We start from the raw sequence: 27,458 nt of genomic DNA on the forward strand, positions 1-27,458 counted from the left end.
TGGACTTGTTTGTATATCCATGTCATTGTAATGTGGACTTGTTTGTATATCCATGTCATAGTAATGTGAACTTGTTTGTATATCCATGTCATAGTAACATGGACTTGTTTGTATATCCATGTCATAGTAATGTGGACTTGTTTGTATATCCATGTCATAGTAATGTGGACTTGTCTGTATATCCATGTCATAGTAATGTGGACTTGTTTGTATATCCATGTCATTGTAATGTGGACTTGTTAGTATATCCATGTCATAGTAATGTGGACTTGTTTGTATTCCATGTGATAGTAATGTGAACTTGTTTGTCTGTCCATGTCATAGTAATGTGGACTTGTTTGTATATCCATGTCATAGTAATGTGAACTTGTTTGTATATCCATGTCATATTAATATGAAGTTTTTTATATATATCCATGTCATAGTGGACTTGTTTGTATATCCATGTCATAGTAATATGAACTTGTTTGTATATCCATGTCATAGTAATGTGGACTTGTTTGTATATCCATGTCATAGTAACCTGGACTTGTTTGTATATCCATGTCAAAGTAATGTTGACTTGTTTGTATATCCATGTCATAGTAACATGGACTTGTTTGTATATCCATGTCATTGTAATGTGGACTTGTTTGTATATCCATGTCATTGTAATATAACTTGATTGTATATCCATGTCATAGTAAAATAAACTTGTTTGTATATCCATGTCATAGTAATATGAACTTGTTTGTATATCCATATCATAGTAATGTGGACTTGTTTGTGTATCCATGTCATAGTAATATGAACTTGTTTGTATATCCATGTCATAGTAATGTGGACTTCTTTGTGTATCCATGTCATAGTAATATGAACTTGTTTGTATATCCATGTCATAGTAATGTGAACTTGTTTGTGTATCCATGTCATAGTAATATGAACTTGTTTGTATATCCATGTCATAGTAATGTGGACTTGTTTGTGTATCCATGTCATAGTAATATGAACTTGTTTGTATATCCATGTCATAGTAATGTGAACTTGTTTGTATATCCATGTCATAGTAATGTGAACTTGTTTGTATATCCATGTCATACTAATGTGAACTTGTTTGTATATCCATGTCATAGTAATGTGAACTTGTTTGTATATTCATGTCATACTAATGTGAACATGTTTGTATATCCATGTCATAGTAATATGAACTTGTTTGTATATCCATGTCATAGTAATGTGGACTTGTTTGTATATCAATGATATAGTAATGTGAATTTGTTTGTACATGTATATCAATGTTATAGTAATGTGGACTTGTTTGTATATCAGTGTTATAGTAACGTGGATTTGGTTGTAAATCATTGTCATTATAATGTGAATTTGTTGGTATATCAATGTTATAATAGTGTGGACTTGTTTGTAAATCAATGTCATTGTAATGTGGACTTGTTTGTAAATCCATGTCATTGTAATGTGGGCTTGTTTGTATAACTATGTCATAGTAATGTGAACTTGTATTTTATAACTATGTCATAGTATTGTGGAAACCAATTTGTACTGCCTATTTAAGATGTTGCTCAATGGAGGAATAAAAATAACCTGCATTGTAAAGATAGAACTGGGCCATCAGAGATGAATAATAGAATCCTTCAGATGCATTGATGTTGGACAGGAAAATTTGGCATCTGAATATTGCATGCATTAGACATGAAACTTTACCAAGATTCTGATCCTGAGGGTGGAATATTAATATCAATCATCAATGCATAATTCATTCCTATCAATCATCAGTGCATATGTATTCCTATCAATCATCAATGCATATGTATTCCTATCAATCATAATGCATAATGTATTCCTATCAATCTTCAGTGCATATGTATTCCTATCAATCATCAATGCATATGTATTCCTATCAATCATCAATGTATTCCTATCAATCATCAATGCATAATGTATTCCTATCAATCATCAATGCATAATGTATTCCTATCAATCATCAATGCATAATGTATTCCTAGCAATCATCAATGCATATGTATTCCTATCAATCATCAGTGCATATGTATTCCTATCAATCATCAATGCATAATGTATTCCTGTCAATCTTCAATGCATAATGTATTCCTATCAATCATCAATGCATAGTTCATTCCTATCAATCATCAATGCATAATTCATTCCTATCAATCATCAATGCATAGTTCATTCCTATCAATCATCAATGCATATGTATTCCTATCAATCATCAATGCATAATGTATTCCTATCAATCATCAATGTATATGTATTCCTATCAGTCATCAATACATAGTTCATTCCTATCAATCATCAATGCATATGTATTCCTATCAATCATCAATGCATAGTTCATTTCTATCAATCATCAATGCATATGTATTCCTGTCAATCATCAATGCATAATGTATTCCTATCAATCATCAGTGCATAATGTATTCCTATCAATCATCAATGCATGTGTTCCTATCAATCATCAATGCATAATGTATTCCTATCAATCATCAATGCATAATGTATTCCTATCAATCATCAATGCATATGTATTCCTATCAATTATCAATGTATTCCTATCAATCATCAATGCATCATGTATTCCTATCAATCATCAATTCATAATTCATTCCTATCAATCATCAATGCATTATGTATTCCTATCAATCATCAATGCATATGTATTCCTGTCAGTCATCAATGCATAATGTATTCCTATCAATCATCAATGCATAGTTCATTCCTATCAATCATCAATGCATAGTTCATTCCTATCAATCATCAATGCATATGTCATCCTATCAATCATCAATGCATATGTATTCCTATCAATCATCAATGCATAGTTCATTTCTATCAATCATCAATGCATATGTATTCCTGTCAATCATCAATGCATAATGTATTCCTATCAGTCATCAATGCATAATGTATTCCTATCAGTCATCAATGCATATGTATTCCTATCAATCATCAATGCATAATGTATTCCTATCAGTCATCAATGCATATGTATTCCTATTATTCATCAATGCATATGTATTCCTATCAGTCATCAATGCATAATGTATTCCTATCAATCATCAATGCATAATGTATTCCTATCAGTCATCAATGCATAGTTCATTCCTATCAATCATCAATGCATATGTATTCCTATCAATCATCAATGCATATGTATTCCTATCAGTTATCAATGCATAATGTATTCCTATCAATCATCAATGCATTGTTCATTCCTATCAATCATCAATGCATAATGTATTCCTATCAGTCATCAATGCATAGTTCATTCCTATCAATCATCAATGCATATGTATTCCTATCAGTTATCAATGCATAATGTATTCCTATCAATCATCAGTGCATAGTTCATTCCTATCAATCATCAATGCATAATGTATTCCTATCAGTCATCAATGCATAGTTCATTCCTATCAATCATCAATGCATAATGTATTCCTATCAGTCATCAATGCATAGTTCATTCCTATCAATCATCAATGCATAATGTATTCCTATCAGTCATCAATGCATAGTTCATTCCTATCAATCATCAATGCATAATGTATTCCTATCAATCATCAATGCATATGTATTCCTATCAATCATCAATGCATAATGTATTCCTATCAGTCATCAATGCATAGTTCATTCCTATCAATCATCAATGCATATGTATTCCTATCAATCATCAATGCATAATGTATTCCTATCAGTCATCAATGCATAGTTCATTCCTATCAATCATCAATGCATATGTATTCCTATCAATCATCAATGCATATGTATTCCTATCAATCATCAATGCATAATGTATACCTATCAGTCATCAATGCATAGTTCATTCCTATCAATCATCAATGCATATGTATTCCTATCAGTTATCAATGCATAATGTATTCCTATCAATCATCAATGCATATGTATTCCTATCAATCATCAATGCATAATGTATTCCTATCAATCATCAATGTATTCCTATCAATCATCAATGCATAATGTATTCCTATCAATTATCAATGCATAATGTATTCCTATCAATCTTCAATGCAAAATTCATTCGTATCAATCATCAATGCATAATTCATTCCTATCAATCATCAATGCATAATTCATTCCTATCAATCTTCAATGCATAACTATTCATATGAATCATCAATGCATATGTATTCCTATCAATCATCAATGCATAATGTATTCCTATCAATCATCAATGCATATGTTTTCCTATCAATCATCAATGCATAATGTATTCCTATCAATCATCAATGCATAATGTATTCCTTTCAATCATCAATGCATAATTCATTCCTATCAATCATGAATGCATAATGTATTCCTATCAATCATCAATGCATAGTTCATTTCTATCAATCATGAATGCATAATTCATTCCTATCAATCATCAATGTATAATGTATTCCTATCAGTCATCAGTGTATAATGAAGGAGTTTTTTCCCTCACATTCCAGAATAAAAATTTGAAAGTCAGAATGTTGTATTGTGAATATTGATGAAACTTTGCAACTGCAAAACACCCATTAAAATTCTCCATGCATTAAAAACACCCATTAAAATTCTCCATGCCATTGGATTACTCCACTCTGAAACAGCAAAACACCCATTAAAATTCTCCATACCATTGGATTACTCCACTCTGAAACAGCACAACACCCATTAAAATTCTCTATGCCATTGGATTACTCCACTCTGAAACAGCAAAACACCCATTAAAATTCTCCATGCCTTTGGATTACTCCACTCTGAAGCAGCAAAACACCCATTAAAAGTATCCATGCCATTGGATTACTCAGTTTAGATGACCATTGAGACAAAAACAAAGCTTGAATGTTTTAAATTCAATTCTAAATTTGTATAATAGAGCTCTGTAGAAGATCAGTTTCTAAAAAATACTAGTAGATAAGTTCTAATATTAGCGCTTTTATTATTCCATGTACTAGAAACTTATTTCCTAATATGATGTAAGTAAGGATAATTTTTCAGCTTTTACCCTTGTCCTGCCATGTTTGAGGACCAGACCTAAGTTTCCTTCAGAATTCAAGTGCATTTTATTAAATTCTTCATCATAAGACTGTTAAACATGACATGTTTATTTGCTCTTTTCCCTGCAAATTCTGTTTCATGCGATTCCCCCTGCTTCATTAATTTCATTTATTTTGTTGCCTTGTCAAACAAACTTTGGAAGAGCACTGCCCCAATCAAGACTGCAAAAACACTGCTTCAATTCAAGACAGAAAAAAGTTCTGTCTAAATTAAGATTGAAAAAATTACTTCCCCAATAAAGACTGCATAAAGCACTGCCCCAATAAAGACTGAAAAAGCACTGCCCAAATAAAGACTGAAAAAGCACTGCCCCAAAAAAGACTGATAAAAAATCACTGCCCCAATAAAGATTGCATAAAGCACTGCCCAATCAAGACTGCAAAATGTACTGCCCCAGTCAAGACTGAATTAAGCACTGCCCAATCAAGACTGCAAAATGTACTGCCCCATTCAAGACTGCATTAAGCACTGCCCAATCAAGACTGCAAAATGCACTACCTGAATCAGGACTGCAAAAAGCACTGCCACAATCTAGACCAAATGAAAAAAGCATTGCCACAATCAAAACTGCAAGTGAAAAGCACTACCCCAATCAAGACTGCATTAAGCACTGCCCAATCAAGACTGCAAAATGCACTGTCCCAATCAAAACTGAAATGGGGCCCCGAGTGGCTGAGTGGTCTAAAGCGCTCACTGTTACAGATCACTGCCATCTCACCTCTGTCTGCATGGTTATGTGGGAAAGCCTGCCAGTAGCTTCTTGTGGGTTGGTGTTTCTTCCCTGGGTTTTCCAGGGTTCTTCCTCCACCAGTTATACTGGCCGCCATGTATAGCCTATCTTTTGCTAAAAAATGGCGCTAAACCCTAGAACAACAACAAAACTGAAAAAGCACTGCCCCAATGTGTGTGTGTGTCAGAACAAAGACATAACTGTTCTTAATGCCCTGATGGGTGCCATGATAGTACATCAGAACACAAAATCAGATATTCATTATGCCCTGATGGGTGCTATGATAGTACATCAGAACACAAAATCAGATATTCATTATGCCCTGATGGGTGCTATGATAGTACATCAGAACACAAAATCAGATATTCATTATGCCCTGATGGGTGCTATGATAGTACATCAGAACACAAAATCAGATATTCATTATGCCCTGATAGGTGCTATGATAGTACATCAGAACACAAAATCAGATATTCATTATGCCCTGATGGGTGCTATGATAGTACATCAGAACACAAAATCAGATATTCATTATGCCCTGATGGGTGCTATAATAGTATATCAGAACACAAAATCAGATATTCATTATGCCCTGATGGGTGCTATAATAGTATATCAGAACACAAAATCAGATATTCATTATGCCCTGATGGGTGCCATGATAGTACATCAGAACACAAAATCAGATATTCATTATGCCCTGACAAGGATGTGTACCATGTTAGTACATATTTACCCAAAAATACTCCATTGTAAAACTAGCTTATGACTGGTTCTCATTAGCCAAGGGCTAATGTTAAATGAAATAAATTAAGTAGCAGTAATTGACTGAATGAGATCCAAGACCTAACTTGCATTTTAAGTGGGTTGAATGTCATGTCCTCAAAGACCTTGTTCTACAGAGATTTAACATCATGTCTCTATCTCAGTGAGATGTGCTACAGAGAAGGGTTTATAGTGATGGGTCATTGTACATGAAGTATAGTATCTCATGCCTTAATATGGATTAATTATTTTAGTTTCTAATTGTTGACACAGGAGTCTTGCAACTTGGAGTATGATGGGTATGAATCTTGGTCAGTACAACATCACTCCTCTCAAGTAGGTCATTGTGAAAATGGTTCCTGTTCCATTAACACATTTTTTTATTTTTTTCAATTATCATAGATCATAATCCAGTGTCTCACCAATTGTACGCTGATGACACCCAAATATGCAAATCTAGCCACCCAACTGAAGTTGATGCTACCATCCAAGGTGTAAGAGATCCATTCACAAATATCTTTCAGTTGATGCCACTAAAAAACTTAGTGTGTTCATTAGTACTTTCAAGACTGGACTATTGTTACTCAATTCTGTCTGGTTCATCTCAATATCTACTCCAAAAACTTCAAAAAAGTTCAAAACACAGCTGCTTGGATCATACTTAGAGTACCACGATCAAAGCACACCTCCCCACTGCTCTGTACCCTACACTGGCTATCCATTTGATCCAGAATCAAACACAAAATTTGTTCTCTGTGCTACGTTTCACTGACAGACTCTAATCAAACATACCTATCCGACCTCACCCATGTTTACACACCAGCAAGATACTTACGCTCCTCTTCTGACAATTGTGTACTTATTATTCCAACTATGAAAACAAAGTCATATGGACAGCGTTCTTTTGCATACCAGGGCCCAGCAACATGGAATGAATTGCCCACTAAACTTAGACACAAAGACACAGTGATCACATTCAAGAGTGCTCTCAAAACTCACTTATTTCTACTGCAAGAACAAACTTAAAGACCTAATAATGTTTCCTACCTTAAATATTCTCAGCATGTTTTTTTCTATGTTTTCTAATTTCATGGTTGTTTGTGTTTGTAATCATATCATTATATATGTTTTCTTATCTTATAGGTGTTATCTAATGTTGTAAAGCGCTTAGAGCCTCTAAAGATTAGGCACTATACAAAGTCCTCATTATTATTATTATTCATTCTAATATATATATGTAGTTAATTAGTTTTTTTTTCTAAAGAAATCATTTGCAGCTGTGGTTATATCAGCTTTCTTCAACTCAGCTTGTAGGTAATCAATGTCTGGTGCCTCGCTTTATGGCTTTGATGGCTGCTTTCACCGTTGCTCGATTGATGTCCTTTATCTGATGGTGGCGTGTCAGCTGGGTCATCAGGTTCTGGCAGGTTTAGTACTTCTTTGAAGTGTTGGACCCATCTTGCAGCCTGCTCCCTTTGCATTATCACTCTTCCTGTTTGTCTTTAACTGGCATGGAGTGGTTGGATCCTTGTCTACAGATCTGTTTTGTGATCTTATATACCATGTTCATGTCATCCTTTGCTGCGGATTGTTCTGCCTCATTTGCCAATTCTTTAACAAAAGCTCTTATTTCCTTCCATGCACTCCTTTTCACATCTTTATCCTTCAGCTTATAATCTTCCTGTGCTCCTTCAATCAACCATGGTGATATAGCACTCAGCAGTTTGTCTTTGTCTTTTCTTGTTTCATCTTTTTCTTTTTCTTTTGATAGCCAATGATTTTCCTTGCTGCTTCAGAGTATGTATTTTTTTATGTTCGTCCGTGTACTTTAAGCTGTTATGGTCTTCCCAATCTTCACTGGCTAATGCATTAAAATGATTTTTAAGCTAACTGGTAAAATCTCACTTTGTCTCTGGTGAGCAAAGCTTACTGATGTCAAACATTTTTCATTGTTGCTGTGTGGTATGTGTTGTCTGTAGTTTCAGTTTTATCTTGGTTATTACAAGGTAATGACATTCACCCCATGATGGACCTTGACATCTTGGAGAGATCTGCATCACTTTGTATTGATTAGAATATGGTCTGCCTGGTTGACAGTGTGCCCATCAGGGGATTTCAAAGTTATTTTATGGTCTCTCTGTATGAGTTCTCCTGATCTTCCTCATCAGGCTCATTTGTTGGGGCATAACAATGTAGGATGGTGTACTGGGAATCGAATATTTGCCCTGAGTAGTCTCTTGCTGATTAGTTTCCATTTTAGGAGTGCCTTTTTTTTTTACTAGTTTTGCTGCTGATAAGAGCTCAACCACAGGAATGGACATCATCCTTCCATGAGTAAAGAATGATTGAGCCATCGCTTGTCATCTTGCATCCTGAAGCTGTTGATCTGGTCTCACTGACACCAAGAATACCCAGTTTCTACCTGTTAATCTCATTGATTACTTGTGCCATTTTTTTCAAACATAGTGCAGACATTCCATGCACTGGAATGAACCTTAGTTTTGGGGCATAAAAAACACCTGGTTGAGACCCTGACTCGGGGGTTGGTTTTTATCAGTAGCTGTCATGATACCTCATAGTTGATTGGAGTCCTTTACTTGACCTCTTATTGTTGCTGTAGTTTCTGTAATGGTTTTTGTCTTTATGGGGTGTAGTTGTTGGCACCAGATCCAACCCCCACCCTGGATGACCAAATGCTATACAGTGTGTATATATATATATATATATACTGTATAATGCATGCGTAACATGGTGTTCCCAATCTTCACTGGCTAATGCATTAAAATGATTTTTAAGCTAACTGGTAAAAGCCCAGTCAAACTTAGTGTTTGTACAGTATTGCATTTTCACAGCATCACAACTTGCCAACAATTGAATTGAAGATAAAAATAACTTTTTAAGTAAACTTGTAAGATAGGACCTAACAAATCATTTACATGTAAGTCCAATGAAAGAAATTGAATGGCATTAAAAATAAAAATTTTACTGTCTAAACTGAATGTGAAAATCAACATATCAAATTTTCATGTCCATGAAGTAGGTTTTGATTATACCCTGTAAATTTCAGTTACCTTGGGATGCCAGATGATCTCAGCACTTCTGGGAAAGTATCAGGACTTTTCAACGCTGGTTTTTCATTAGGGTAAGTTAGTTTTTTTAAAAAAAGAAATACTTTAGAATCTGACAAGTTGTATTGGGATTTCCTTATGCTCATTGCATGGATTTCAAATTCCACAAAGTATAAACCTGCACAAAAGTTTGTCCCTGTACAAAAAGCATCTGTTGAATGTCAAGGAAAAATCCTAGCCCAGTCAAACTTAGTGTTTGTACAGTATTGCATTTTCACAGCATCACAACTTGCCAACAATTGAATTGAAGATAAAAATAACTTTTTAAGTAAACTTGTAAGATAGGACCTAACAAATCATTTAAGTCCAATGAAAGAAATTGAATGGCATTAAAAATAAAAATTAAGTGCCCCATCCATCATACAAGAGGGTACACAGTAATAAGACCAATATATATCTTGCACCAAAGTGCTATACTTTTACCAGTTTGTAATCTTTAAAGAAGTCATCCCTCAAAACACTCAAATCAAATCTTCATAACAAGCAATTATATAGTGGGTTTATCTTTAGTTATTGTGATTTTCAGATCTTTTGTTGGTCCAACAGCTGGTGGAGCACTTGTTGAATATTATGGGTTTCCTTGGGCATCCAGTGGATGTGCTGCATTGTTTGCTGTCTCAGTAAGTACTCATATTAGGCCAGTGTATGGGATCTGAATAGTACAGTAAATCTTTAAACTTCAGTGGTCCTCAGTTCCAGCACATACATGGTTGCCTTTCCATGATTAATATTTCCTTTGATTCGGTTTGGTCCTCAGTTCCAACACATGCAAAAGTTGGTTGTCCATCACAGGTTTGTTTTCCAGAAGGTGGGATTAATCCCAAGTTCCAACATATGTAGGGGTATCTTTGTACTTCCCAGGTCCATGTTTCTCTTAGGATGAGTTTGGTCCAAAGTTGCAAGACATGCAAAGGTACGTTCTTGCCCATCCCAGGTTGCAAGACATGAAAGGTACATTCTTGCCCATCCCAGGTTGCAAGACATGCAAAGGTACATTCTTGCCCATTCCAGGTTGCAAGACATGCAAAGGTACATTCTTGCCCATCCCAGGTTGCAAGACATGCAAAGGTACATTCTTGCCCATTCCAGGTTGCAAGACATGCAAAGGTACATTCTTGCCCATCCCAGGTTGCAAGACATGCAAAGGTACATTCTTGCCCATTCCAGGTTGCAAGACATGCAAAGGTACATTCTTGCCCATCCCAGGTTGCAAGACATGCAAAGGTACATTCTTGTCCATCCCAGATTGTCATTTCCTCCAGGGTTCTCCACTTCTTAAGAATCACATAATACCAACATCAGAGCTTGCCACCACATCCAATAAAATTCACAGACCCAAACACAGAACTATCTACTCAATATGCCAAGGTGTCGATAGGGTTATCAGAACCATGGCTAGTTAAGATGAATTGGATGAGTTCAAATTAATTCCTGATTAATGTGTTACAAACCTGCCCAATTGAAATATATGGAAATTTCAATTTGTACTTAAAGGACACTCTCAAGATTGCATTATGTCCTTTACATAAAAAGTTGCCAGTATGCCATTTATGGAAAGGATCAAGGAAGTTGGAAGCACACTGAGCCCAGGGGGGATTACTGGCATTTCTTGACTTGAAATGTTGCCAGTATGCCTAAGCAAGACCCACCTTTCTAGCTACAGGGCACTGGGTACCAGGTGTTATGAGTCTATGCTCTTAAAATAAGTAACAGAAAAGAGTGAAAGATGACAAGCATTGTAAAATTTAACAATATATTTCCCTAGAATACAGAGTAAAAATGAAAACAAAGAACTTATAGTATTACAAATTAAATCCAAAATAATCCAAGAATTACAGACACAAGGCCTGGTTATTTAAAGTCCTGAATAAAATTCAGTAAAAGTCCAGAATAAATCCAAAACCAGGAAGAATATGTCATGTCTCTAACAGCTCCTGGTGTGTTGATGTGACAACAGTCTTTTGTGGAATCACAGTAATATAATTCCAGGTTTGATTTCACTATAAATTTCAGTGAATGTCTATATCCAAGGATTTTATCAGAGCACTTGTGTATTTCCAGAGAGAATATTCACTAGAATTCAGTAATAGAAACAAAAAAGATTCCAGCCCAAAACTACTGGTCACAACATACAATATACAGCTTGAAAGTGCTAAATGTTAAAGTATAAATAAAAAAGTTCTCTCAGTTACAATATATATATATATATTTCTCTACTTGACCTCAGGTCACGATTAGCATTTTCTAAAAGAAACATTACCAAATGGAAAATAAACTTCTAGAATGATCCTGATGTTTACAAAACAATAACCTGGGTTATGTATAATTCACCTAGGAATTTCCAAAACCTAGATACAAATATATTTACTTCTTCTCATAATAATAATACTGATTTTAAGCCTATACACATGGAGAATAATTTAGCTGTATATTAGTAGTTTACAATGAATAAAATAAAAAATAAAAAATTTGGCTAAGCAGAAATTAACTCACTTTTGGACAAGGTCAAGTCCAACATACATTATTACATTACAGTAGTATGTAATGAAATAAAATAAAATAAAACTAACAAAGAAACAAAGCAAATTAAATATACATAAGACAAGTCTAAGCACTCTTCACTGGTCACAAGGCAGGACAACAAATACTAGTCTCTGGGCATTTGTCAATGGTCACCTGTAACCCAACCAGGCACGGGCTCTGATCAGTGGTAAACTTGGCACTAGACATATCTACCAAGCACTGGACATCATCATTCCCATACTGCAAGCTGAAAGCATCCTACCAACCTTTTAGGAAGGGTCTGGGTCAGTAGCCCCTGTTTCCATTTGTTCCATTTCAATCCCTATTTGGGCTTGAGGACCTCAGTCACATGGAGGTGAGTGTGAAATGTGTAAAACAAAACAACCCATGGTACCATAGATGAATTTCCCATTATTAGATTGGCTGTTGGACCAGGCAGGTGGTATGACATCATCATCTGAAAAGGAGAAGAGGCACCACTTCTTGCATGTTGTATTGAGAGGGAATTGCAAATTTCCACCTCCAAAGTGAGAACAGATAATCCTGTCTGGACTTAAGAAAAAGAACTGAATCCTGCTTAGGATTTGGAAGCATACCACGTGGAGAAATCCATGGGACCTGGACCCTTATCCCTTATCAAGTCATTCCAAACTACAGAGTTTGACTCAGACCCTGACTATTATATCTTTATATACCATGGTTTTTACTGTTTGAGGGAAGAGACCTGACAGTGATTGTCATGTAGAGACTTTTGAAAACTGTTGCCAAGTCAATGAGACATTCACTCTTGGTGCTTACAGCAATTTTGACTTAGCTTTTTCAACTCCATAGGCATGCTGCTCTGAAGTCATGAAGTCATGGGTGTTGCAGGATCACAAAATGTTGATGACAGCAAAGTTCTTGTTTGGCAGCTTAATCACAACAGTGGCATCCCAAAATCTCAGGAATAAACAACACCTGACATTTGCTCCAAAAACAGGCCTTGCTAACCAGTTAAGAAGCATCCCACCTAAATATTTTAAGCAGGAGTCCCAATTGAACTACATGATCCCCGTATAAACTATTTGCTTTACATTATGTATTAAAAAAAAAAGACCAAATGGGCCAGGGCAAGGAAGCCCATGGAATCATTCAACATCATAAGGAGGCTGGTAGTCAACCCTAGAGAGTCACACCCTCTCCTGCCATGTTCCACTTCCCAACATCAGAGTAGGTGTCAGGTCTTCTCCATAATAAGAGAGTTTTACATCCTTTGCTTCAAGGATTCTCCACATAAATCAAAGATCCCAATTTGGTTTCACCTCTTTATTGATCTTTCTCCATTAAATGAGTTCATATTTGGAAGAGTGCTTCAGGATGGTAACATCAGCCATAGTCAGGAATGTTCTACAGGCAGACAATTGGATGTGGGAGGTCATGCATTAAAACCCTGGCCTAGTCACAACAAAGACTTATAAAAATGATACTAGCAGCTGCCTTGCTTGGCACTCAGCATTAAGAGGTTAGTGTTAGGACTAGTTGGCCTGGTGTCAGGATAATGTAACTGGGTGGGTCATGATGGTAAATGTCTATGGCATGATGCCCCAGTGCTAGACATCACTTTAAACTGCCAACCTGGAGAAAATGCAGCTATATGACTGGAAAATTGTTAAGCTACATTAAAAATCCAGATCACACACACTTACAAACAATATGAATATCTCAGAGTCTACAGACATTCAGGATTTGTATCTATCTGTCCCCACCTTCTTGTCTACAGGAAATTCTGGTCGTACTGAATCAACCAGGAGATCTTTCAGTTTCTTGCTCTTCCCTAGCTTTCTTGCCTTGGGAGCAATAGCAACCCAGTTAAGATTATTAGGGGTACCTTTCATCCATTATTTTGATTGGCTGATGCACAGTGTTTTCAGACATGCTTATGGATATATCTATCACTCCGTTGGAAGAGAGTGACTTATCTGGGGTTAATTCCCAACCAGGAGAAGTTAAACCTTCTTCCTTTTGAAACTTTCATTTGTGTGGGGATCAGTTTTCTAACAAATCATGGGACAGTTTGTGTTCACCCTGATAGGATCACACATAGCACATTATTTGAGGAGGCTTCATTATCAATTGCTGACTCAGCAAACTCAAGATTTTACAGGACACTCTTTCAGTTCTTACTCTGCTTGGATCCATGTTTTGTTACCACTTCTTTTTGTTGCAAAATCAACACAGGCTTTTGGCTGCAGTTTTGATACATGCCACAGAACTTCACACTTTCCTGTACACCAGCAAGACAGGATACATGCCATAGAACTTCACACTTTCCTATATACAAGCAAGACAGGATACATGCCACAGAACTTCACATTTTCCTATATACAAGCAAGACAGGATACATGCCACAGAACTTCACATTTTCCTATATACAAGCAAGACAGGATACATCCCACAGAACTTCACATTTTCCTGTATACCAGCAAGACAGGATACATGCCACAGAACTTCACACTTTCCTGTATACCAGAAACTTAAGTTCAAGACAGGATGCTGACCTAGAGACAGAGTCCTTCATGGCTTTGATTTAGGCAGGAATCTTCTTATCAATAACCTAGAAACATGGGCCATTTACCTAGCAGTACAGCAGTGCATCAGCCACAAAATGTCACATTTTGGTTATGGTTGTCATGGGCAACATGCCAGTTGAGGCATTCTCATACATCAAGGAGGCACTACTATTCTTTCTCTTTGTAACCTCCTCAGATTTGAAGGGAATCGGTCTCTTGGAGTATGCCATATTCCAGGCAACAGAAATATCTTATTGGACAGTCTTTTCAGACATTAACATTTAGTTATGATAATGTTTTCTGCACCATTATGTTGCAAGGAATCTCTCTAAACTGTGGGAAGACAATTGGTAGACTCTCTTGCAGTGAGGTTGATCAACAAGGTACACTTAGTTCCTAGGCAGTGGACATGTTTAGTCTGAAGTGAAATCAACTGTACACCTTTCTTTCTTTCATAATAATTTCTCAAGTTCTTCATAGTCAGGGCTTCAACATCAGGACTTAACCTGATAGCAAACTCCCCCTGCCCCAATCTTCATGGTGGAGCAATCTCATTGATCTCATTCATCTTCTTTATACCCCCTGCAATGGATTTATCAGTAAGGAGGGTCTCTCTACCAAAGCACAGAGGGTCCCTACTCAACAATAATCCACATATTCACAACATTATTTTCCTTCATTAAGGCCTTTAGAGCAGTCCTTTCCTGTACACTGAAGATTTCTGTGGTCTTTGCCATAGGGTCAGAGTCTCATCTGTCAGTACTAGTCAAGTCATTTGAGCTTCAAAGACCAGTCTCTTGCTTATTAATAGATGGGTGAAACCTTTCCTGTGTTCTTTGGTCTTTAATAAACTATCTTATGAGTCCCTGATTGAACCTTCCTTTGAGAAACATACCTTAAACACAGTCTTTCATCTTTCTTTAGCATTAGCTCAGAGGAATGAAATCCATGCTTTATAGGTGGAGGAGGTTTTAGTGGCAACTATGATTCAGTCTCCATCTTTGCCAGCCCAGCTTTCTGGCCAGGAATCAGCTGCCTTCAGTAGCCCCAGATTTAAAAACCACTAGTGACAGTTGCATCTCTGCTTGGGATGATTAAGACTTCTTTGCCTCCTTTGAGTCACATGTTTGTATTTAGCCAAATCAAAAGAGATTGTTTTTTATAGAAATGTCTATTTCTCCTTCTCAGAGGTAGCTCTGATATTTTGGCCTCTTGTGGATTTTTTTATTAAATGAGGTTGCCACTGACAGCTATTTCCTCATGAGAATTGAAGCCCATTAGCTTAGGGTAATTGCTTCATCTTGGTTTTTTTTAATTGAAGCCCATTAGCTTAGGGTAATTGCTTCATCTTGGGTCTTTTTTAATTGAAGCCCATTAGCTTAGGGTAATTGCTTCATCTTTTTTAATCATCCTTTCTGGATGATATATTGAATATCTCTTTCTAGAAGTGTCACTCCACCTTTTCATTCAACCTTCATTTGATATCAAACTGGAGTGAAGGCATAATTGCAATAGGCCTGATTGTGTCAGCCCCAAAATATGACCAAAGGACATCCAGCAGCTTGCTAAAAACATGTATAATCACTCTGACAGCTGGTCATCATGTCATGGAGTTATCATCTTCCCTCTGAGCTGGAGAAGTTAGCAAAATGATAATAGCAGGCATTGTATTGTTGCCATTAAAATTGCCATTATTGCCATTACACTTTCATTTATGTAATACTTACCTGCTGTTACTAAACTCCCTCATTTGTCCCTGCTGTAATGTCCTTTCACTGTTTGTTCAGGTCAAAGGGCAATATTCTAAATGACATAAGTTACAAACTAATGGACTTGGCCTATGTTAACTTTGTTCTAGGCCTCCAATTAATAATAAGGAGGTAATTCATCTTGGACTGGGGGATTAGTGCCAGGAAAAGGAAATAAAGTTAATAATAACAGGTGGGTATTTAATAATTAACATGAGTTTTACCCCCAAGAACTATGCTTTCACAGGACATAAATTTTTTTTGGAAAATTATATGAAAACTTGTCAGCAAAATAATTATAGACCTATGTATTTGTTTGAATTTCATCAGAGTAAGTACTACACCTTTATTTACATGAATATTGGGAAATCTTCTGGTTAAATTAAGGAAATTATATAGTATGGATGTAAAAAATCAGCACTTTGTTAGAATAGGATGCAACCGTCAAGACTCCTAATTCTAACTTAGCATCAAGAAAACTGTTTATTTAAGTGGAATTTGGCACAAAAATATGTGTTGGTAAATGTATTAATTAGTTTTTGTGATTTAGTTAGATGAAGTTTTAATTTTTTTCTCTCATTAAAATTGTATCAATACAGAAACATAATACAAACAATACAAAGTAGACTTTCATCTTTTTATTATATATATATATATATATATATATATATATATATATAATTGATGAGCATTATCCTCTATCAGAATGTCTTTCATTATTGCATGATACCATATGTAATAGTGAACTTATGCTTTTGAATATTTTTTATATGTTACCTACCTCATTATAAGACATCATTTACTTGTATGAGAGTCCTTAACAATGCTATTCTGAAGGAACACTATATTTTGTTGCTTTTGTTTTAACAATTTTGCTTTTTTTAAATTCACAGGGGATCTTGTTCAGTATCTACACATTTTTTATCATGCGGAAAACGCCAGCTTCCTTGCCAGGTGCCTTAAAGGATTTCCAGAACGAAAGTAAAAATATACTTGACACAGCCAATCATACCGTAGTTGTTATGAATGGAGATGTGAAAGATGAAAGGACAGGCACTTTAAGGAGTGTCAACCTTGATGCATGACATGAACACACATTTGTAATTTTTACCTTGACCTTTCTTAAAAATTGTGCAATATTGGTATTCATTTCTGTAACACAAGTCCCGGATGTACTGAAAAGTTTTCATTGGATGATCAGTAATGTGCACTACATTGGGTGATAAATCATTTCTTCAGTGATGTACATCACAGCGGATGATGTGTCAGTTCATCAGTGATATACACTACATTAAATAATCAATTAATTCATCAGTGATGTACACCAGAGATGTACAAGATATTTGAATAACTATCCATACAGAGCTTCTAAAGAAGTAATATATTGATTCACACTCCTTCATGAAATTGTATATTAATATTCTATTTTAAAACCTTGCCTTGAATGCATACACCATTTAGAGAAATAGACAAAGACTGTTACTCAGTTTTAAAAAAATAAGTTTATCCTGCAAGCAAAGCATTCAAAATCTATAGGATTATTGTATAGGAATAAAGTCATCACAACAGAAAAATTAATGTGATTTTCTTATTATGCAATGGAGTTCTTTGATTTCCAGTGTAACACAATATTTTTGCAGGAGTTATGTCCCCTGATTGTCTTTCTACTTTTTCTTTCAGCAGTATTACTTTACCAAGGATTGTTAAATTTCAACAAATTTAGCATGGATCTTTATATATAATCCAACTTTAATGAATTTGATTTCCAGTGTTCCAGAATGTCAGTTAGAAGAGTTATGGCCCCTGAGTGCCAGAATTCTTGGCTTTCAACCATATTTATTTTTATATTGACATGATGATGAATGTTTTAGATTTCTGTCATTCCATGTCATCATTAGGGTAATGGCCCCTTAAGGCCCATCTAAAGTTAATGGCCCCGTAAGACCCGTTCTGAATTCTAGTGATCAGTGCTGTTTGCAACAATCCATTGCTATTTACTCTAGTTAGATCCTAAGTAGTGTAGTGTATTTTGAATATCTCTAATAACTGATTCCATTATCTAAACACCATTCTAATGCACCTGGATGAGCTATAATAATCAAAATTCTACTGGACCTTAATGGGAAAAGTTGTAGAAAGGTTAAGAAGAAGTAAAGAAAAGTCACATATAAGCCAATAAGCTTGCCATCATGAGAATGCTAAATGTAATTTTTAATCGTTCCGCAGAGAGAGAGAGAGACAGTGTGTATTTATATAAACTCTGCTTCTCAGTTTTGGTACATTTGTACTTGGAAATATATATAAAACAATGTTACCATTATGTTAATTTTTACATATCTTTTGTTTATAATTATTCACATATATTTTTATAAGTGTTCCATTTATTTTATTTAAAATTGTTAATTGCATTTTTGTTATGATCTTTGAATACACAGATTTAGTCAGTATCACTCTGTATATCATTCATACAAATTGTTAATTTATCAGGTTTTAACATTGGTATCAAATGCATGACTTGTTCAATTAAAATCTTCATCAGACTTAAGTACGATGCATATAATATACTGTATGTCTCAGAAAATGTGCTTGGAATGGAGGGGTCATCTGGAAATGCTATATTTTTAGGCATGTAAATGGTAGTGATTGGCTTTTTGTATCTTAGTCTTTTATGGCATAGCAACATATTGAAGGTTATATCAGACTTGGTAAGTAAAGTGACTTGACTAGAGATACACCACAATACCTGATATGGGTGACTTGACCAAATACACACCACAGTACTGGTCTGGGTGACTTGACCGAAGACACACCATGGCACCTGATTTGGGTAACTTGACCAAAGACACACCATGGTACATGATATAGGTGACTTGACCAAAGATACACCATGGTACCTGATATGGGTGACATGACTAAAGATACACCATGGTACCTGATCTGGATGACTTGACCAATGACATACCATGGTATCTGATCTGGGTGACTTGACCAAAGACACCACGCTACCTGATCTGAGTGACTTGACCAACAACTTGACCATGGTATCTGATCTGGGTGACTTGACCAAAGACATACCATGGCACCTGATCTGGATAACTTGACCAAAGACACACCATGGTACATGATATGGGTGAATTGACCAAAGATACACCATGGTACATGATGTGGGTGACTTGACCAAAGACGCACCATAGTACCTGACCTGGATAACTTGACCAAAGACACACCATGGCACCTGGTGTGGGTAACTTGACCAAAGACACACCATTGTACCTGATCTGGGTGACTTGACCAAAGACACACCACGGTACCTGATCTGGGTGACTTGACCAAAGACACACCACAGTATTTGAGCGTGGCTTATCAGAGAGTGGGAGCTTGGGATTCAAACCTGTTCCTTTTTATGCACAAGTTCAATGCTTTTATCACTGAGTCATCTAGTCTCATGCCAGTGATTGGTTAATTTTTAAATATAAATGTTTAATTTTTTTCATTCAAATTTAAATCTTTATGACTCAGCTCTTGTGAAACTGATGTTCATAAAGAAAGTTAATGATAAATATATTTTATTGAGATGCATTCTTAGCCATACAAATTTTTAAACATATCTACATATTATATATTTTATCTGTTCACTCAAGTCCCTGTACAAATATAACATATCTGTTCACTCAAGTCCCTGTACAAATATAACATATTTGTTCACTCAAGTCCCTTTACAAATATGACATATCTGTTCACTCAAGTCTCTATACAAATATAACATATCTGTTCACTCAAGTCCCTTTACAAATATAACATATCTGTTCACAAAAGTCCCTGTACAAATATAACATATCTGTTCACTCAAGTCCCTTTACAAATATAACATATCTGTTCACTCAAGTCCCTGTACAAATATAACATATCTGTTCACTCAAGTCCCTTTACAAATATAACATATCTGTTCACTCAAGTCCCTGTACAAATATAACATATCTGTTCACTCAAGTCCCTTTACAAATATAACATATCTGTTCACTCAAGTCCCTTTACAAACCTAACTTACTTAAAATGAGAATTCATCAGTGTTACCATACTTTTGGTTTGATACTAGATAATCGGTATTTGACAATGTTACCATATTTCTGATGCAGATGTTTGTCATTATATCGTAAATCAAGGCATTATCCATATGCTAAAGTTGATATTGTAGATGATTATATACATGTTACAGTTACTAATAATAAAATTATTAGTAAATGTGTTGACATGTTGAGATGCTGTTTCCCATTTGACAGGTCAGTCAGGTGGTGCTTAGAAGAATTAAGTTATTTCTTATTGGATGGGTTTGATCATGTGAGTTGTTTTGTGATGTTGGAGATTGCAATTTGTCATGTAGAAGTAGTGACAATATGCATGTTATACCCTTCTGCCTGTACATAGATAGCTAGGACAAGGCAGTTTTCTCATTTTTACATCTTGTGTTCTTGTTGTAACATCATGTCTGCAGACATATTTTATGTTGTATTTAGATATTATTTGAGGGGAAACACCTATTTGGATTATTCACTGGAATTAAAAAGTGCTCTTTGGACTTTATTATTCTGGGACTATTGTGAATTATTTAAAGGCATTCTAGACAGTGTCATATTGTCAAGTCAGGACTTTTGGCAGACCAATCTATTCATGGATATGAAATTTATACCTTTCATTCTTTTGGACTTTAATAGTACTTTTTCAGGATTATTTTGGATTCAATTCATAATACTGTAAATTCTTCTTAAATTTTCGTTTATCACATTGATAATTAAACTGATTGAGTTTTACAAAACCTTTTGGTTGATTTTGCTTATTTCTGTTACTTAGTTTATGACCATAGAGTCATAACAATACACAGGCTTAAATTTCTCATGTCACAAGCCTTATGTCACACATAATATTGACCTTTGAAATCAAAAGTTTCAAAAGTAGAACACACTTACCAATACAGCATTGCTGATGTTCACAACCAGAATTTAGATGATCTACTGTTAGATTAAGACCCTATCAGAAAATGCATCGTCTTATATCTTCTATCTGTGAGCTAGTGTATAATTTACTGGCTGCTAACATGACACTAAGCACACATATTATTTTGATTTACATCTAAAGCATTTGATAAACTATAAATTATGAAGCACTCATCCCAAATCTTTAAATGATGATTTGATGCAAAGAATGCGGTTTCATTGCATCGTGAGACCATTCTTCATAATTACTGATTTATCAATACACGGATGTTAACAAAGCAATATAGCATCAGATTCTTTGAGTTGTGAAAATTAGATTTCATATTTCTAATCCGATTTGATTTGATTTGGTCTGTGAGCTTGCATCATTGAGATCTTGGATGAATTCATATAACGATGAGTAAGCATTATGAATATTAAAGATCTGATCTTGAATCTAGTTGACTGAACTTGCGCCCATTCTGGAGATCTTATTTCATATTAGTTTTTTATTAGATTTGATACATAAATATATATTATCAAGATCTCAGATGAGTTGGTTTAAAAATGACATTCACATATATATTGATGAGTTTATCTTGCACCTGATTGGCTGGGCTTGCAGTCTCTATTGGATTTTGACTAGATTTGGTTTGTAAGATTGTACCACTGTGATCTCAGATGACTTGGATTTTGACTAGATTTGGTTTGTAAGCTTGTACCACTGTGATCTCAGATGACTTGGATTTTGACTAGATTTGGTTTGTAAGCTTGTACCACTGTGATCTCAGATGACTTGGATTTTGACTAGATTTGGTTTGTAAGCTTGTACCACTGTGATCTCAGATGAATTGGATTTTGACTAGATTTGGTTTGTAAGCTTGTACCGCTGTGATCTCAGATGGCTTGGATTTTGACTAGATTTGGTTTGTAAGCTTGTACCACTGTGATCTCAGATGACTTGGATTTTGACTAGATTTGGTTTGTAAGCTTGTACCACTGTGATCTCAGATGACTTGAATTTTGACTAGATTTGGTTTGTAAGCTTGTACCACTGTGATCTCAGATGACTTGGATTTTGACTAGATTTGGTTTGTAAGCTTGTACCACTGTGATCTCAGATGACTTGGATTTTGACTATATTTTGGTTTTTAAGCTTGTATCGCTGTGATCTCAGATGACTTGGATTTTGTCTAGATTTGGTTTGTAAGCTTGTACCACTGTGATCTCAGATGACTTGGATTTTGACTAGATTTGGTTTGTAAGCTTATACAGCTGTGATCTCAGATGACTTGAATTTTGACTAGATTTGGTTTGTAAGCTTGTACCACTGTGATCTCAGATGACTTGGATTTTGACTAGATTTGGTTTGTAAGCTTGTACCGCTGTGATCTCAGATGACTTGGATTTTGACTAGATTTGGTTTGTAAGCTTGTACCACTGTGATCTCAGATGACTTAGATTATGAGCAAGATCCACGTATTAATTAGGTGATCTTGCATCTGATTGGCTGAGCTTGTGAACTCTAGAGGTTGCATTTCTGATCAGATTTGATGTTATTTTTTATGTAAGCTCATATTTATCATAATTTTCTTGGCTGAGTTCAGTTTTTAGCAAGATTCATGCATAATAATGAGGTGATCACACTTCTGTTTAGCTTGTGTAATTTTATAAAGGTTGAATCAGAAGTTCCACTCAAGGGAACAGTGGATGGTTCTTTATTATTCCACTGTCACATAAATTACTTCACACCAGCTTGCATGTGCTCACAGATGAATTATTTGCAGTTGATAGTCTTTCAAGACAACATTCGACTCCATCATGATCTAACTTCTCTCAGTTTGTGGGATGAAAATTGGTGAGCAGAATTTACTCCAGCTAAATATTTTATTCTTAGACAAAGCAGATCAAGACAACCAAGCCCTTTTATTATACTTTGTGATCAAGCCATTGAAAGGTTAGTAGAAAATCTTAGTAGTATCATTAACAATGCCCACTAATGGACAGCATACATTGATATAACTTTAAACAAAGCAGTTAGCATGCTGGATTTCATTTTGGAGAAACCTGAAATTCTTCGTCCTTGACCTTGAAAACAATACATGCAGATTGCTATTACCTGTAATATAGCTCAGCCTTTCAGGACTTCTATCTGAAGAATAACATTAACCAATTGCATCAAGTTTAGCGCATTATCGCAAGATTTGTGTGCAATGACTGTAGGTGGAGTGTGATGAATATGATGAGGACATCAGGATGGGATGCCATAGAAATGAAACTTAAGCACAGAATAATACAGAGTATGATGTCTGTCTTATAAACAGACCCATTTTTACAACAAAACTCAGAACACTGGAAAATTAATTTTTATTTAGACATTAATTTTTTTCCTAGAACTCTCAAAGACTATTTCAAGGTCTTATTATCTTTTACATTTACAAATTATTTTATATACATTTTACTGTAATTTAACATCTTTACCTTTAATATTTTATCTTGTAAAATTTATTGATTACATTTATTTGGAATTAAAATAAATTTGATCATGAGCAACATACATGCATACTAATGATACGTTTTTGTTTCACAGAGCTCATGAGCACTCTAGGGGTCATACTTAGTATGTATGCTTGTATCATTATGATGTCAGATGAGTTTGATGATATGTTAAAGCCACACATATTAATGAGGATATATGCTGATCATATGGTGGGAATTTGATCAATTACCCACGTGAGTGATATGAACCCTTTGTTGATTAGATGTCAGTGGAAACTCAGCTTTAAAATCTCCACGTCAGGTCTATCTCCACATTTTGCACCAGCATTGACTATATGTATGTTTTCTGTAGCTGGGTGCATGTTGCACATTGGTATATACAGTAGTTGTTGTCTTGGATTTAATACCATTTCAGCACATGATAGGCTATATATGGTGACCAGTACAGCTGATGGGTAAGAAACTGGAAAGACTCAGTAGAAACTTCTGACCCATGGGCAGCTACTGGCAAGCTAGATAAAATGGTTACTTTCAGCTGATATATACCTTAATTAGATAGTGAGTACTATGAGCTTATATACAGCTGTATATAGTAATTAGATAAAATGATTACTATCAGCTGTATATAGTAATTGGATAAAATGATTACTATCAGCTGTATATAGTAATTGGATAAAATGATTACTATCAGCTGTATATAGTAATTGGATAAAATGATTACTATCAGCTGTATATAGTAATTAGATAAAATGATTACTTTCAGCCATATATAGTAATTAGATAAAATGATTACTATCAGCTGTATATAGTAATTAGATAAAATGATTACTGTCAGCCATATATAGTAATTAGATAAAATGATTACTATCAGCTGTATATAGTAATTGGATAAAATGATTACTATCAGCTGTATATAGTAATTAGATAAAATGATTACTATCAGCCATATATAGTAATTAGATCCAATGATTACTATCAGCTGTATATAATAATTAGAAAAAACAATTACTATCAGCTGTATATAGTAATTAGATAAAATGATTACTGTCAGCCATATATAGTAATTAGATAAAATGATTACTATCAGCCATATATAGTAATTAGATAAAATGATTACTATCAGCTGTATATAGTAATTAGATAAAATGATTACTATCAGTTGTATATAGTAATTAGATAAAATTATTACTATCAGCTGTGTGTAGTAATTGGATAAAATGATTACTATCAGCTGTATATAGTAATTGGATAAAATGATTACTATCAGCTGTGTGTAGTAATTGGATAAATGATTACTGTTAGATGAGATACCATATATACTCCCTTATAAGAAAAGTCCAACTGAAAACTGCACAGACTCAGATCTGCTATCTCATAATGCACTGACAGATCTGGGTCTATGCAGTTTGTTAGGAGTAATCAGTAGAACAAATAGCATAGATCTGATCTGCAGGCATATTATGCTATGGCAGAGCAGGGTCTTTGTTGTTTGCAGTTTGACTTGAGTTATAAACGAGTATATATGGTATACAGTAAAACAATTACTATGAGCTGATATGTACAGCAATTGATTAATTCTCATGATTTTGTTAAACTTTTACTTCACTTGATGATTGATTTAGATGTTTATGCTGTGATTGTTTTCCAGCTTGCTTTTGGAGAAGTTCAGCCTTTGATTGTCCATATATCCTTATGTCTGAATCTGTCTCCATACATCTTTAATGTCTGACTCTGTCTCCATACATCTTTAATGTCTGAATCTGTCTCCATACATCTTTAATGTCTGAATCTGTCTCCATACATCTTTAATGTCTGAATCTGTCTCCATACATCTTTAATGTCTGACTCTGTGTCCATACATCTTTAATGTCTGAATCTGTCTCCATACATATTTAATGTCTGACTCTGTGTCCATACATCCTTAATGTCTGAATCTGTCTCCATACATCTTTAATGTCTGACTCTATGTCCATCCATCTGTAATGTCTGAATCTGTCTCCATACATCTTTAATGTCTGACTCTATGTCCATACATTTTTAATGTCTGACTCTATGTCCATCCATCTGTAATGTCTGAATCTGTCTCCATCCATCTGTAATGTCTGAATCTGTCTCCATACATCTTTAATGTCTGACGCTATGTCCATACATCTTTAATATCTGAATCTGTCTCCATACATCTTTAATGTCTGATGCTATGTCCATACATCTTTAATGTCTGAAACTATGTCCATACATCCTTAAGTCTGACTCTGTGTCCATGCATTCTTAAGTCTGACTGTGTCCATGCATCCTTATGTCTGACTGTGTCCATACATCTTTAATGTCTGAATCTGTCTCCATACATCTTTAATGTCTGACTCTATGTCCATACATCCTTAAGTCTGACTCTGTGTCCATACATCCTTAAGTCTGACTGTGTCCATTTATGTCTGACTGTATCCATACATCTTTAATGTCTGAATCTGTCTCCATACATCTTTAATGTCTGACTCTATGTCCATACATCCTTAATGTCTGAATCTGTGTCCATACATCCCTATGTCTGTCCACACCCTAGATTAACCTCTGTGCTAAACTTGGGTTGATTGTTACTTTCTCAGAGAAAATTGGCCTGAGTATGATGATGCATCTTTAATTGAACAATACCATCCAACCAAAGGCTGAAATCTTGGGTTGGAATGATGTCATCCAACCAAAAGCTGAAATCTTGGGTTGGAACGATACCATCCAACCAAAAGCTGAAATCTTGGGTTGGAACGATATCATCCGACCAAAAGCTGAAATCTTGGGTTGGAACGATACCATCCAACCAAAAGCTGAGATCTTGGGTTGGAATGATATCATCCGACCAAAAGCTGAAATCTTGGGTTGGATGTTGGTAGTGTTTGACATACTGGCATTGGCTGGCTTCTTGTTGGTAAAAGTATTTAGAAAAATTGAGATTATTTCATATACAACAAAATATTAATGAATAAATTGACAAGATTTCATATTTCATAATTATTTCAGTAATATTCATTAATGATTATTATGAATAATTAAAATGATTTGTTTTACAAGGTTGTTTTTTTATTAATCCCTCTTCTGATGTCTTTTGCATAATGATTTTTTGCTTGTTTTATTGTTGCTTTGTTTTCTCATGTTGTTCTTCCTTCCTTTCTTATTATTATATTCTTATTTAGATTTTTGTTTCTCTTGAATACCATTCATCCAAAGTAGGTTACAGTGATATATACTGGGTGCAGGAAAATTTGGGTTAGAAAGATATAGAATTAATGTTTTAGGTCTCACATATCAAGTTACTCTGTCATATTTTCAAAGTATAAATTTGTATGTTAGAAGAAACAAGGTGTTCTTTTTAGTGATATCCGTTTTTAATATCAGTACATTAATGCAGGTTTCATTGTGACAAGAGGATCTTGCCAGGATGTCATGAGCAAGGGGTACAAATTCCAGTAATTAAAATTTCAGTTATATTTTTTTAA

The 27,458-nt window shown here is 34.9% G+C and overlaps 1 protein-coding gene across 1 annotated transcript in view; it reads left to right on the forward strand.

The window, feature by feature from the left end:
- The window catches only part of LOC149784454 (MFS-type transporter SLC18B1-like), a 145,349-nt gene extending 118,317 nt beyond the window's left edge, over nucleotides 1-27,032 (forward strand). The window contains exons 12-14 of the mRNA XM_089932529.1: nucleotides 9,621-9,695; nucleotides 10,208-10,301; nucleotides 17,395-27,032. Coding sequence (XP_089788655.1) covers nucleotides 9,621-9,695; nucleotides 10,208-10,301; nucleotides 17,395-17,586 — 361 coding nt within the window. The 3' untranslated portion in view covers nucleotides 17,587-27,032. The remainder of the gene's footprint in view (nucleotides 1-9,620; nucleotides 9,696-10,207; nucleotides 10,302-17,394) is intronic.
- The last annotated feature ends 426 nt before the right edge of the window (nucleotides 27,033-27,458 follow it).

Source organism: Sinohyriopsis cumingii, chromosome 14 (genome assembly GCF_028554795.1).
Source record: "Sinohyriopsis cumingii isolate HCF-2022 chromosome 14, ASM2855479v2, whole genome shotgun sequence".
In the NCBI taxonomy this organism is placed as follows: domain Eukaryota; kingdom Metazoa; phylum Mollusca; class Bivalvia; order Unionida; family Unionidae; genus Sinohyriopsis; species Sinohyriopsis cumingii.